Genomic DNA, 13,237 nt, shown 5'->3' with positions numbered 1-13,237 from the left:
TTAGGAGCACAGAGCTCCAACCACCTGAGCCACGGGCCAGCCCCCAGCACCATTTATTAAATAGACTGTCTTTATCCCAATGTAAATGTTTGCTTCCTTTGTTATAGAGTAAATGACCAGATAGGCATGGATTTATTTCTGGGCTCTCTATTCAGTTCTATTGATCTATGTGTCTGTTTTTACGCCAATACCATGCTGTTTTGATAACTATAGACTTGTAGTGTAATTTGATATCAGGTAGCATAATACCTCCCACTTCCTTCTTATGTCTCAGGATTGCCATGGCAATTTGGGATCTTTTATTGGTTTCATTAAATTTTAGGATTATTTATTCTAGTTCTGTGAAAAATGTCATTGGTATTTTGAAAGGGGTTGCATTGAATCTATATATTGCTTTGGGTAGTATGGACATTTTAACTATATTAATTTTTCGTATTCATGAGCATGGTATATGTTTCCATTTATTTGTATCTTCTTTAATTTCTCTCTTCAATGTCTTATAATTTTTGGAGTACAGGTCTTTTACTTCCTTGGTTAAATTTAGTCCTAAGTATTTTTTTTGATGCAATTGTAAATGGAATTGTTTTCTTAATTTCTCTTTCTGATAGTTCATTATTGATGTATAAAAATGCAACTAATTTCTGCATATTAATTTTGTATCCTGCTACTTTACTAAATTTATTTATCAGTTCTAATAGTTTTTCATGGAATCTTTGGAGTTCTCTATATATAGTATCATGTCATCTGCAAATAATGACAATTTTACTTCCTCCTTTCCAATTTGGATGCCTTTTATTTCTTTTTCTTGTCTGATTGCTGTGGCTAGAACTATGTTGAATAAAATGGTGAAAATGGGCATCCTTCTCTTGTTCCTGATCTTAAGGGGAATGCTTTTAGCTTTTCCCCATTGAATATGATATTAGCTGTGGATTTGTCATGTATGGCCTTAATTATGTTGAGATATATTCCCTCTACCCACCACTTTGCTGAGAATTTTTATCATAAATGGATGCTGGATATTTTTCAAGAACTTTTTCTGCATCTATTGATATGATCATTTGATATTTATTTTTTATTTTGTTTATGTCGTGTATCACATTAATTGATTTACAGATGTTGAACCAACCTTGCATACCAGGAATGAATCCAACTTGACTGTGGTGTATAATATTTTTAATGAATTGCTGGATTCAGTTTGCTAATATTTTGTTGAGAGCTTTTGCATCTATGTTCATTAGGGATATTGGCCTATAGTTTTCTTTTTTTCTTTTTCTTTTCTTTCTTTAGTAATGTCATTGTCTGGTTTTGGAATCAGGGTAATGTTGGCCTCATAAAATGAGCTTGGAACCTTACCTCCCCCTGGATTTTTCAGAATAGTTAGAGAAGAATAGGTTTTAAATCTTTTTTGAATGTTTGGTAAATTCACCTGTGAAGCCATCTAGTCCAGGACTTTTATTTGTTGGGAGCGTGTTGATTACTGATTCATTTTCATTGATGGTAAATTGGTCTGTTCAGATTTTCTGTTTCTTCTTGATTCGGCCTTGGAAGATTGTATGCTTCTAGGAATTTATCATTTCTTCCAGATTGTCTTCCAGTTGCTCATAGTACTTTCTTAAAATTTTTTCTATTTCTGTGGTGTCGGTTGTCACTTCTCTTTCATTTCTGATTTTATTTATTTGGGTCCTCTCTCTTTTTTTCTTGTTGAGTCTGGTTAAAGGTTTGTGAATTTTGTTTCTCTTTTCAAAAAACAAGCTCTTGGTTTCATTAATCTTTTGTATTGTGTTTTTAGTCTCTATTTCATTTATTTCCACTCTGATATTTGTTATTTCTTTCCTTGTACTCATTTTGGGCTTATTTTGCTGTTCTAGTTCCAGTTTCCTTAGGTGTAAAGATAGACTGTTGATTTGAGGGTTTTTATGTCTCTTTAGGTAGGCCAGCTTTACTATGAATTTCCCTCTTAGGACTGCTTTCTTTGTGTCCCACAGGTTTGGGGTCATTTTGTTTTCACTTTCATTTGTCTCAAGGTATCTTTTGATTTCTTCTTTGATCTCATTGTTGACCCATTCATTATTTAATAGAATATTATTTAATCTCCATGTGTTTGTGCATTTTTCAGAGTTTTTTTTATTGTAATTCATTTCTTATTTCATACCACTGTGGTCAGAGAAGACGCTTGATATGATTTCAATCTTCTTAAACTTATTGAGACTTGTTTTGTGGTCTAACATGTAGTCTATCTTGGAAAATGTTCCATGTGCTCTTGAAAAGAATGTATATTCTGCTGCTTTTGAGTGAAGTGCTCTAAAAATATCAATTAAATCCATCTGGCCTAGTGTGTCATTTAAGGCTGCTTTTCTGTCTGGAGGATCTGTTGTTAAAATCCCCTGCTAGGATTGTGTTACAGTTGATCTCTGCCTTTATGTCTGTCAATATTTGTTTTATAGATTCAGGTCCTCCTGTATTGGGTACGTCGGTGTTTACTAGGATTATGTCCTCTTATTGGATTGATTCCTTTATTATTATGTAATGTTCTTCTTTGTCTCTTTTTACAATCTTCATTTTAAAGTCTTTTTTGTCTGATGTAAGTATTGGTGTCCCATCTTTTTTCTCATTTTCATTTGTATGAATATTTTATCCCTTTACTTTCAGTCTGTGTGTGTGTCTTTTGATCTGAGGTGGATCTCTTGTAGACAGCAAATGCATGGGTCTTGTTTTCTTATCCACTCAGCTACCCTATGTCTTTTAATTGGAGGATTTAATTCATTTACATTTAAAGTGATTATTGCTAGGTACATTAGTAATTGCCACTTTATTATTCAGATTTTTTTTATCTTCATTAGTTTGTTTTCTCCTTTTTTCTGCTTAAAGAAGTCCTTTTAACATTTCTTGTAATACTGACTTGGTGGTAATGAATTCCTTTAGGTTTTTCTTACCTGGAAAGTTCTTTATCTTGCCTTCAATTTTAAGTGATAGCTTTGCTGTATAAAGTAGTCTTGCTTGTACACCTTTGTTTTTCATCACTTTGAATATTTCCTGCCACTCCCTTCTGGCCTGCAAAGTTCCTGATGAGAAGTCAGCTGATAGTCTTATGGGAGCTCCCTTGTGAGTAAATAGTTTTATTTCTCTTGCTGCTTTTAGGATTCTCTCTTTGTCTTTAACTTTTGCCATTTTAACTATGATGTGTCTTGGTGTGGACCTATTTGGGTTCATCTTGTTTGGAACTCTGTGTGCTTCCTGGACTTATATGTCTATTTCCTTCACCAAGTTAGGGAAGTTTTGGGTCATTATTTCTTCAAATAGGTTCTCAATCATTTGCTCCCTCTCTTTTCCTCCGGGTACTCCTATGATGCAAATGTTGTTACTCTTGATGTTGTCCCACAGGTCCCTTAAACTATCTTCATTGTTTTTTATTCTTTTTTCTTTTTGTTGTCCTAATTGGGTGTATTCTGCTACCTTGTCTTCTAAATTGCTGATTTGATCCTCTGTTTCCTCTAATCTGCTGTTGACTCCTTCTAGTGTATTCTTCATTTCTGTTATTGTATTCTTTATTTCTGACTGGTTCTTTTTTATGGTTTCTATGTCCTTTTTATACTTGCTATCTCTGTTGAAATTCTCACTTAGTTTCTTAAGCATTCTTATAATCTGTGTTTTAAACTCTGTCTCTAGTAGGTTGGTTGCCTCCATTTCATTTAGTTCCATTTCTCGAGATTTCTCCTGTTCTTTTATTTGGGACATGTTTTTTTGTTTCCTCATTCTGGCTTCCACTCTGTGTTTGCTTCTCTGTATTAGCTAGATCTCCTATGTCTCTCAGTCTTTGCTGCGTGGCTTTATGTAGTATGTGTCCTGTGTAGTCCAATTGTGCAGTCTCCCTAATCTCCTGTGTGTGTTCCTGGAGTGTTCTTTGTGTGTTGTGTGTGTTTCCCTGTTTTAATTGATCCTTGATTGTTTTTGGTGCATCAGTGGATGAGATTGACTCCCAGGCTGACTAATTGTGAGGATTGGCTACACCGACAGTAATATGAGCTGCTGTATGGGGACTGACTGCTCAGAGGAGGCTTCATCCCCACAGGCTTTTGTGCCTGTTGAGAGCCCCCTTTTTGTGTGCCGCTTGTGGGGCTAAACAGGTGGTGCTCTGTTGTGATCTGAAGCTGACCTCTGGGTATGTTGTTTCTGGTGTCTCTTGGGAGGGGCTCCCAGGACAATTTCGCCTTGCCTGTTACCAGCCCTGTTACCTTGCCTATTATGTGACTACCTAGTAAGAGCCACAAAACTATTAATATCTGTGGTTGGATGCTGTCTGTGTTGGACCGGGAGACATGTGAGGGTAGCCTGTCTGTGAACCAAGGCTGGCTTACACCAATATTAGGCCTGAGGGCACATAGCAAAAGGGATAGGCAGTGGTTTCTTAAATATAACACCAAAATCATAAGCTACAAAAGAAAAAAGTGATAAAATGGATTGTATCAAAATTAAAAACTTTTGGGTATCAAAGGATTTGGGTATCAATAGAATGAAAGACAACTCACTGAAAGGGAAAAAATATCTGGAAATCATATATCTGATAAGATTCTAGTATTCAGAATATATAAAAAACTCAATAGCAAAAATACAAATTACCAAATTTTTAAAATGGGCAAAGGATTTGAATAGACATTTCCCCAAAGAAGATATACAAGTGACCAATAAGCATCTGAAAAGATTTGCTCAATATAATTAGCCATTAGGGAAGTACAAATCAAAACCACAATGAGATACCACTTCACTTCAGTAGGATGGATAGAATTTAAAAAATCAAACACACAAACAAAACCCAGAAATCACTAAGTGTTGGTGAGGATATGGATAAATTGGAACCTATATACATTGCTGTTGGGAATGTAAAATACTACAGCTGCTGTAGAAAAGTCTGGCATTTCCCCAAAAAGTTAAACAAAGAGTTACCATATACCCCAGCAATTTCACTACTGGGTATTTACCAAAGAGAATTGAAAATATATGTTCACACAAAAACTAGTACATGAATGTTCATAGCACCATTATTCACAATAGTCAAAAAGTGGAAACAATCCAAATGTCCATCAACTGAAAAATGAATAAATAAAATGTGGCATATCCATAGCAAGAAATAATATTCAACCATGAAAAGGAGTAAAGTACTGATACAAGTATATGCTGCAACATGAATGAACCTTAAAAACATTATGCTACATGAAAGAAGCCAGTCACAAAAGATCACGTGTTATGTGATTCCATTTATATGGAAAAATCCCAAAACAGAAAACCTATAGAGACAGAAAGTACATTAATGGTTGCTTATGTTGGGGAGGCATGGGGGTTTATGGAGTAATGGCTGAGGGTTGTAGGGTTTCTTCTTGAGTTAATGGAAATGTTCTAAAATTGTTTGTGTTAATGGATGTACAACTCTGACTGTACTAAAAGCCATTGAATTGTATACTTTAAATAGATGAATTATATGGTACATGAACTATATCTCAATAAAGCTGTTTAAAAAGGACTCTATCAAAGAGAAATTCAGAACAATGACATTTACTTTTTTTCTGTCCTTGGTCACTCTGGCTACAGCAGATAAGGGATTCTTTATGAAACACTGTGTAACAGAAAGAAAAATGATTATTTAGCTCGTTGTTGCTGAAGTGTCTCTTGGGGAACGAAATATATTTCCTTAGGGATGCACCTTCTTAATTTACTTGGAGATAATTTGGGATTCAGAAGGAGAAAACAAAACTAGGTAATGGCTCTTTGTTGAGAATTTGAGAGTAAAGAAAAATTCAGGAAAGAGGTGTTTCTTCAAAAAGGTGGGAGGCTAGAATGCTCATGGACAGAAATGATTGACTCAAGAAAAGAGAAACCTGCTGTTTAGCTTTAAATTATCTACTGAATCACATTGTGGTGTAAACGTCCTTTACTGTTGCCCCTGAATCAGCAGTAGAACTCTACTGTCTTTTCTGTGTGGTATTTCAAAAGTAGGGACTTGACCCCACATATGAGGTGCTGCTGTGCTGGAGCCAATGGAGTAGTTGCCATGAACCAAACAGAGAATGAGAATTGAGCAGAAATCAGAGCCATCCATGGTCCAGGGGTCATAAGCCTCTGAATTCACAGTATTCTTTCTAAAGGGTGTGGCTGGTGTTTGAATAAATCTAATCTCTATATTAAAGGACACTGTGTTATATATGCTTTGAAGGCCAGAGTTTCTGGATATGACATATACTGCAATGACATATACTTCAAGGGTTACAGGACTTTGAAGTTGGGGGAGCAGTGAATGTAGAATAACAGGAGAGAGGTAAGTAAGGTCACTGAAACAGGATGAAGGATTGTCTTTAGCAACAAGAATGCCACCAACAGTAATCAATGTTTATTGCGCAGGACAAGGGTCAGGAAAACTGATACCAACACCAGAGAATTCTGATGAGGAAGCACAAGCAGGAGTTCTTCAAGGAAATGCTTTAGCCAGCATGAGCCACCATAGCCTTTAGAGATGCTTCAACAGCCTCTAATTTGTCATGGAGGTAAATCCCCATTCACTGGAGGTTGGAAAGAAGATCCAATCATAGGATTTCCTTCAGAGTTGAGCCAGGTATCTTCAGATCTCTGCAAAGTAGAGAATCAAGCAGAAGCTGAGACTTTTTCTAAGGGGGAAGAGCCCTCAGTGGAAGGACAAGGAGATAACAAGTGACTGAGCCTCTGGTCCTGGTTCATTGGAAGGAATCGTCAAATTGACAGGGATGGAGGTTGGGTTAGGAACAGTGGTCAGAACATCTGCCTAGAAACTGGTTTTCTACTTTGTAACATGTGGGAATTGTACTTCCCAGAGGGTGAAGGACCTGCCGAGGGGGAATCATCTGGACAGAGACACCAGACAAAGAGAGACATCAGTGCCCTTCTCACCTGCTACTCGGAACTGCTCTTTTGATTCCGTCACTGGGAAGTTATCAGCTGGGTCCTTTTGTCTTGTGGTGCTCTCTGAAGTTGGGAAGTAGTGAGAAGAGGAAGATTTTTGCTTCCAGGTCCGCCACCATCTCCCCAGGCCCAGGAGCACAAGCTCCAAAAGAGTAAACAAGAGACAGAGCCCACTGACTCCAAACATGGTCTTTAGGAAGATGGTCTTCTCAGAGGGACGGGACAGATTACAGGTTATACTACCAAGGCAGGGCTCTCGACGACATGCAAAGGAACTGGGCATCTTGAACCCATACAGATGGTACTGCCCCCCCAAGGCTGCCCCCTCAAGGACCAGTCGTACCCCCAGCTGTGCCACATACGCCCAGAGCAACTTGGGGCTTCCAGCCGCTGAGGCATCTGTGCTTCCCTCTCCTTGTTGGATCAGGGTCTCCTCTCCCCTCTTCACCTTTCCTGAGTCTTCCCAATGCCAGATGACATGATATATGGTGAAACCCATATAGAGGGCACTGGGCACAGTCACTAAAATGACCTGGAAGGCCCAGAAGCGCAGTGGGGAGAGGGGGTGAAAGGCATCGTAGCAGGCAGCCTTGCAACCTGTCTGCTGGGTGTGACACACGAATTCGCTCTGCTCATCGCCATAGACCCCTGTCCCACTGGCAGCCAGCAGCACGAGGCGGAAGCCCAGGAGCACAGGAAGCAGGAGGCGCCCCACAGGTGTGGAATGCCGGCTCTCCTCAGCCACCAGCCGCCTCAGGAACCTGCCGCACATCCTGTTAGGGAGCAGTGGACAATGATGAGTGTAGATGTGTTGCTCACTGTCCTTTAGGGGGAGCTCTAGGCCACCTCTTCACTCCTAATCCAAGGATGGTTAAGGCAAGCCTTCTTGCTTCTCTCCAGGAATCTGGTTGATGAAATATTAAGATTTTTTGCAACTATTTATATAGTTGAAGGCATCTATGTAAAATAATAATAGTGTGTGTGGGTATCACTCTCTCTTCTGTCCCTCTCTGTACTGCTGGAGCAGAGAGGAACTCCCATTGTTGGGTAGAGACCAGGGTCTGTCTTTTTGTCTCTTTCCCTCCGTCCTTCTTACCCTAAGTCAGCTAAATAGTAAGAAACCACTGTCCTCGGAAAACTGTTTCCACAGGTGATGGCTGCCAGGGCTGGTGCTACTGCCAGCATCATCTGAATGAAATCAGTGCTGACTCGGGGGAATGTGCATGCTCTTGCTGTCTGCTTTTCTCTGGCTCCATGCCCTTGGAGGCTCACAGGTGTGTCGGGCTGGCCTCTGCTCCCATCTCAGGGTAAAACCGAGATGCAGTTAGGTTAGGAGGCTTTATGGGGATCAAGAGAAGAGAGTGAGTGTCAAGCCTTGCTTTAGTCTAATGTTTTTTAGACCTAACCAGCTTAGGAAAAGGAGAATATTTGGAAGAAAACCCAGAAGCAACTACTAGTTAAATGTATGGGATTTGGGGTCAAAGCCAGAACTGACTGGATAAAAATTTGAGATTTGATTCCTCTCCTTTGCTGTTGTTCCCTGGGCTCATATCTCCCTCACAGTGAGAGGTGACCGTGGTCAGGAACAGATTTCAGAAATTCCTCATTTCTCTGGACAAATACCATCATACCACAAGCCCAATTTGCCATTTTTATCTTTGTCCTTATCAGCAGCCTTCCTCAATGCCCAGCCACTGGTTCTAACCATCCCCTTTCAGCCCAAACTCTTACACACCTATTTCCCCTCACTCTCAGAAGACCGTGCAAACCTCTTACTCCACAGAGAGGATAGAGACTTTGATGTGAAACCCCACAGCTACTACTTATCTTCATAGTCACTTCCTTCTATGGCATCTTAGAGAAAGAAGTGGCCCTACACTTACCCAAGGCTACTCTCCTTTCCAAATCTGTGTCCTTGGGTCTCTCTTTTCTGGCTTCTTCAAGGATTTGATCCCCAGATTATATTTCCTGTAATTCAGATCACCCTTATTTCCTCTTTGAGTATGAACTTGCTTAGGTTCCTCCCTTTTAACTCTAATAACAATAACCTGAATTTCTAAGTTAATATGGCAGCAAATGAGACATGCCTAATTTGTCTTGTATCAACTTCCCAATTATAATACCCACAAAGTTGCACAAAACAATTTTAAACGGGCGCTAGTATCATAAACTATAGATAAGAACAAGCTATATGCCAAAACTTAAACGGAAATGGTCACTTCTGTGCAATTGGAAGGGATGGATTGAGATGCTTTCAAGGGTTTCAGTTGACCAGAGAAATATGTCCCCACCCACCAACTGTGAGAATCCATATTGTGAGCCACTAGGAATCAAGGGTTTGAATCTCTGCCTCCTCCTCAGTCCCTATCTTTCTACCTCCATCATAGATTATGAAGGCTCAGAAGTCTACCGGGCTGTTGAAAATTCTTTTCTATAAAATTGGGTTAAAAGTTTTAGAAGAAACCTATCTTCCATCTCTAGCAAGATACAAAATTGTTCTCATGATTAAAGATGGCAGATTGAAGACAGAGACTTATCCCCTCATTCCCAAGACTCCTCAAAAATGAGAGTAGATGGATCTTTAAATGTATAAACCCACTACAGAGTAGGAGAAAGAGCCTCGGTAGCACAACTAAAATCCACTTTGAAGGCAATAGGACAAATACTGAGAAAAATCAAATTGGGGTGCTGAAAGCACATTGGGTAATTCTTCCAGAATTCAGGGGGAAAAGATGAATAATTGAAAATAATAAAAGGTAAATAGATAAGGACACAAAATCTGTTTCCTAATTTGAAAATCAAGGCAACAATAAAACAAAATCACTGGCTTGCTTATTGGATGAAAAAGCATTTGAAGTACCTGGCAAAAAAAAAACAACAACAAAGCAATTTCTCAATAAATATTTAGCTAAATTTTGTTTGGTGTGATATTGAGTTCCATAGAGGACCGAAAGGAAGGTCAACTTCCAATGCTGGTCCTGGGCTTCTTGACCTTGGCACTATTGACAGTCAGAGCCTGATAATTTTTGTTTGGGGACAGGGAGGATGCTGTCCTGTGCATTGTAAGATGTTTAGCAGCATTCCTGGCCTATATTCACTAGATGCCAGTGGCACCCTTCTCCCGCCCACAAAGGTCTCTAGACATTGCTAAATGTCCCCTGTGGTCAAATTCACCCTGGTTGAGAACCACTGCTTTAGGGTAGCACCGGTCCATCACCTCTAATCTTGGCTTCAGTTAATTACCAGCTCTTTAAAACAAGACGTCTGTACCAGAGCATCTCAAAGGGCTTTTATTAGGTGGGCCATTATAATCTGCCCATTTCCGGGCTGATTGCATATTATCTCTCAACCAGTCCCATCTGTGAGGATGCCTGCAGCCCCTCCCTCCTTGCCGCATCAGTATAGGGGGTCCCTGCGCTTAGGGGAGGCAGCCCCCAGGCTCTGAGGGTTTCTGCCCTGGTTCTGGAGAGTTACTAGACTAAAAGCTAATTTGGTATAATAAATTCTAAAATCTTGCTTGCAGCCTCGTCATTTCAAAGTGCAGGACTGACACCCTCTAAAGACATTTTCGGCACATTCCCAGCAGAATGGAATTTAACACAGAACAGGCCTGGCATATTGTAAGTGTTGGGAATTTGAGTAGTTTTCAGAGGCCCTGTCTCCGATTCTTCTCTCTGTCCTGTGCCCACTTCAAACCCATAGCCAGACACCCAAATGTCCTCTACAAGGCCTTAGGAACTGAACTGGGGTCTCCAGAGCTCACCACAGAGCTTTGGTGGTTTGGAAGTGAGAGCAGGGAAAGCAGGAAAAGAGAACCCCTTGGTTTTGAGCCCCATGCCTATTTCTGAGACCTCTTCCATTTCCTTTGCCCCACAGCTGTTATCACCAAAACGGTTATTCCACACACATCTGGGGTCTCCTCTTCAGACACAATTGTGCTCTATCTCCCAAAGTCTGCAGACAAAAGGGAGTTTCCTATACAGCTGGCGCCTAAACACAGCCCACCCTGCTCCCTCACCCCCTGTCTTCCAGGGACACTGTGGTCCCCCCATCCCCTCCTCCCCCCACCGCCTGATCTCTTCCAGCCATCCCTGGCCCACCTATCTCATTCTCTGAGACCCTAATCCTCCTCCCACAAACGTGTGCAGCTTTGCCCACAGGGGCCAGAGCTCCCAGGCCGGACTTCAGGACCTAGGGAGCTGAGGGTTCAGCATTGCGGACAAAGCTCCACTCAAGGAACACCACTCTGTTTCCAGGACTGGAGAAATAGTTTTCAAATAAATCGATTTGGCAGAAAGTTGGTAGGATCTGAGCTCTGTCAAGATTTTAGTCAGTGGAGCAAACCTGTGAGCTCAAAAGTTGGGGGAGGGAGGAAAGCCCAGAGTTTGAAGGGCTTTCAAATATGTAAATAGAGTTTTTAAAATTCCATCATGATTTTAGTAAGAATTTTTCTAAGCATCTCTATACTTTTGGAGAAAATTTTCAGGCTTCCATTGGTGGCAGACTCCATGTCAGACAGTTAAGGTGTGAGGGATGGATATCCACTGAGAACAGAGCTGGACCCACGTCACTGCTCCCATCTCACCCACCTGGCCTGGAAAACGTTCTAGATTTTTTACTCAAAGTGTGGCCATGTGCAGCAGCACTGCCATCACCAGGTCTGCAGAGCAGATTCTTGGGCCACATTTCCAGCTTAGCAAATCAAATCCGAATTTTAATAGTATCCTAGGTCATTTGTGTGTGCATTCGAGTTGGAGAAGGCAGTCTAGAGCCCTGGGCAGCCCCCACCATCCTGCCCCCTGGTCCTGTGCCAGCCCAGCTGCTTCTGCCCCAGCATGAGCACTCACCTGGCAGCTTTGAGCAGAAACACCAACAGGAGAAGGAGGCAGAGACAAGTGTCCTCAGACTGGAGCCCACAGGGTCCCAGCTGTCCCCCAGGCCCTGCCTCCTGCCACCGCCCACTTCTCCCCCTCCCCTTTTCATTCCTGGCAGCCTTAGTGAAGGATAAAAGAATTGCAGCTGGAGGAATAGGCAGGCCTGCTGTTAAAGAATGGGCTGTGGAGAATAACACTGTTGTTGAGGGTAAGGGGACTGTCTCCAAAGTGAGCTGAAACAGGGATTTTCAAATCATCTGAAAGAGGGCAATGGCTTCAGCTCATTTCCAACATGTGGGCTTCCTGGCAACCACACATAGAGTTCAATATTCTTTCTGCAATGTTTATCTCAGGAAGTCCTCTCCTCTTGGCAGGGAGAAATAGCACAGGCTTCTCCCCACAGCACTGGGCATCTGTTCCATGTCCCCTCAGCAACTCAGGGAGCCCAGCCCCTGTCTACCACACCCAGTGAGAACTGTGATACCTGCCCCTATGCTAGAGCCAGGATCCCCTCCAAAGGTATGGTGGAGGGTGGGGAGGGGCTAGGCTGGGCGAGCAGATGGGTGGCTGGGTGGGTGGGAGAGTAACCCATGAGTGAGCTTCTTGAGTGAGGATCTATTTACTCTGTTGCCTGCAATAGCTCCCAGAGCCAACATAGCACTCTTCAAGGAGTAAAGTTGGAGGAAACCTCAGTTCCAGATTCTGCTTCTGTGGGTATTTGGGTTATCATTCCACTATTTTCTAGCATTTAATATTGTTATGGAGACGTATATGTCCAGTTGGATAGTCCACCTTCTAAGTGATTTGACCTTTTTGACACTTTGCCAAACGGATTCTTTTTTTTTTTTTTTTCACCTGTGGAGCCTGTTCACTCCTCCAGGGGATTCTATTAAGAACAACATAAGATAACCTCCCACTGGCTCTGTCCTGGACATGTTCACATCTGGTCCACAGGAAGTAGTTACACATCCTTAAGGCCAACAAACTCTAGGCACGTAGGCCAAGTCCAATGCAGTCAAATCTCCTTCCTTTCATCTGCTGGATAGCCTATCTCTTGCCTTCTCGATTGATCAGCCAGGAGTCAATAGACACATTGGAGCCCCTTTCACGAGGCTTGAGATGCAGGAGGCAGTACCCTTATCCCCTTCTCTGAGGGAGAACTAGCAGCACATCTCTTTCCAAAGATATTCTCTCTCCCAAGTTAATCCTTTCCACCTATAATTTCCAACAACTCTGCCATTTTATACAACTTTGATGTGGGTGTAGAGTTTAAGAGTGACATAACTATTGTTTGTTTGTTTGTTTGTCCTTTGAAATATTTCATCTCAGACTAAAATATAACTTTAGAATAGCACTTGTGTTGTGTATTCTAAAACATTACACCTCAAAATCCCTGTCAAAATTTCCAATTTAATATTTTGTTACACAAACATTTATTC

General features: G+C 41.3%; 1 protein-coding gene across 2 annotated transcripts; it reads right to left on the bottom strand.

The window, feature by feature from the left end:
- Nucleotides 1-6,357: 6,357 nt before the first annotated feature.
- On the bottom strand, nt 6,358-11,972 carry GJC3 (gap junction protein gamma 3). Of its 2 annotated transcripts, none has more exons than XM_019717629.2 (4): nt 11,772-11,972; nt 7,268-7,828; nt 6,913-6,987; nt 6,358-6,615 (listed from the first exon to the last, which is right to left on the bottom strand). In XM_019717629.2, exons 2-3 carry the CDS (start codon nt 7,694-7,696, stop codon nt 6,943-6,945), a joined length of 474 nt encoding a protein of 157 aa, XP_019573188.1. In that variant the 5' UTR covers nt 7,697-7,828; nt 11,772-11,972; the 3' UTR covers nt 6,358-6,615; nt 6,913-6,942. The 2 variants fall into 2 exon arrangements, with proteins under 2 accessions (XP_019573188.1, XP_019573187.1); XM_019717628.2 differs by having other exon boundaries at nt 7,268-7,697; nt 11,772-11,956.
- Nucleotides 11,973-13,237: the final 1,265 nt, after the last annotated feature.

This window comes from Rhinolophus sinicus, linkage group LG03, assembly GCF_036562045.2.
Source record: "Rhinolophus sinicus isolate RSC01 linkage group LG03, ASM3656204v1, whole genome shotgun sequence".
Classification (NCBI taxonomy): domain Eukaryota; kingdom Metazoa; phylum Chordata; class Mammalia; order Chiroptera; family Rhinolophidae; genus Rhinolophus; species Rhinolophus sinicus.
This window is presented reverse-complemented; position numbering and strand designations above follow the sequence as displayed.

Coding starts and splice junctions, on each gene's coding strand:
- GJC3 (XM_019717629.2), bottom strand. CDS start 7,696: ATGTGCGGCAGGTTCCTGAGGCGGCTGGTGGCTGAGGAGAGCCGGCAT. Junction 6,988..7,267: donor CGTATGTGGCACAGCTGGGG/GTACGACTGGTC, acceptor TCCCAACTTCAG/AGAGCACCACAAGACAAAAG.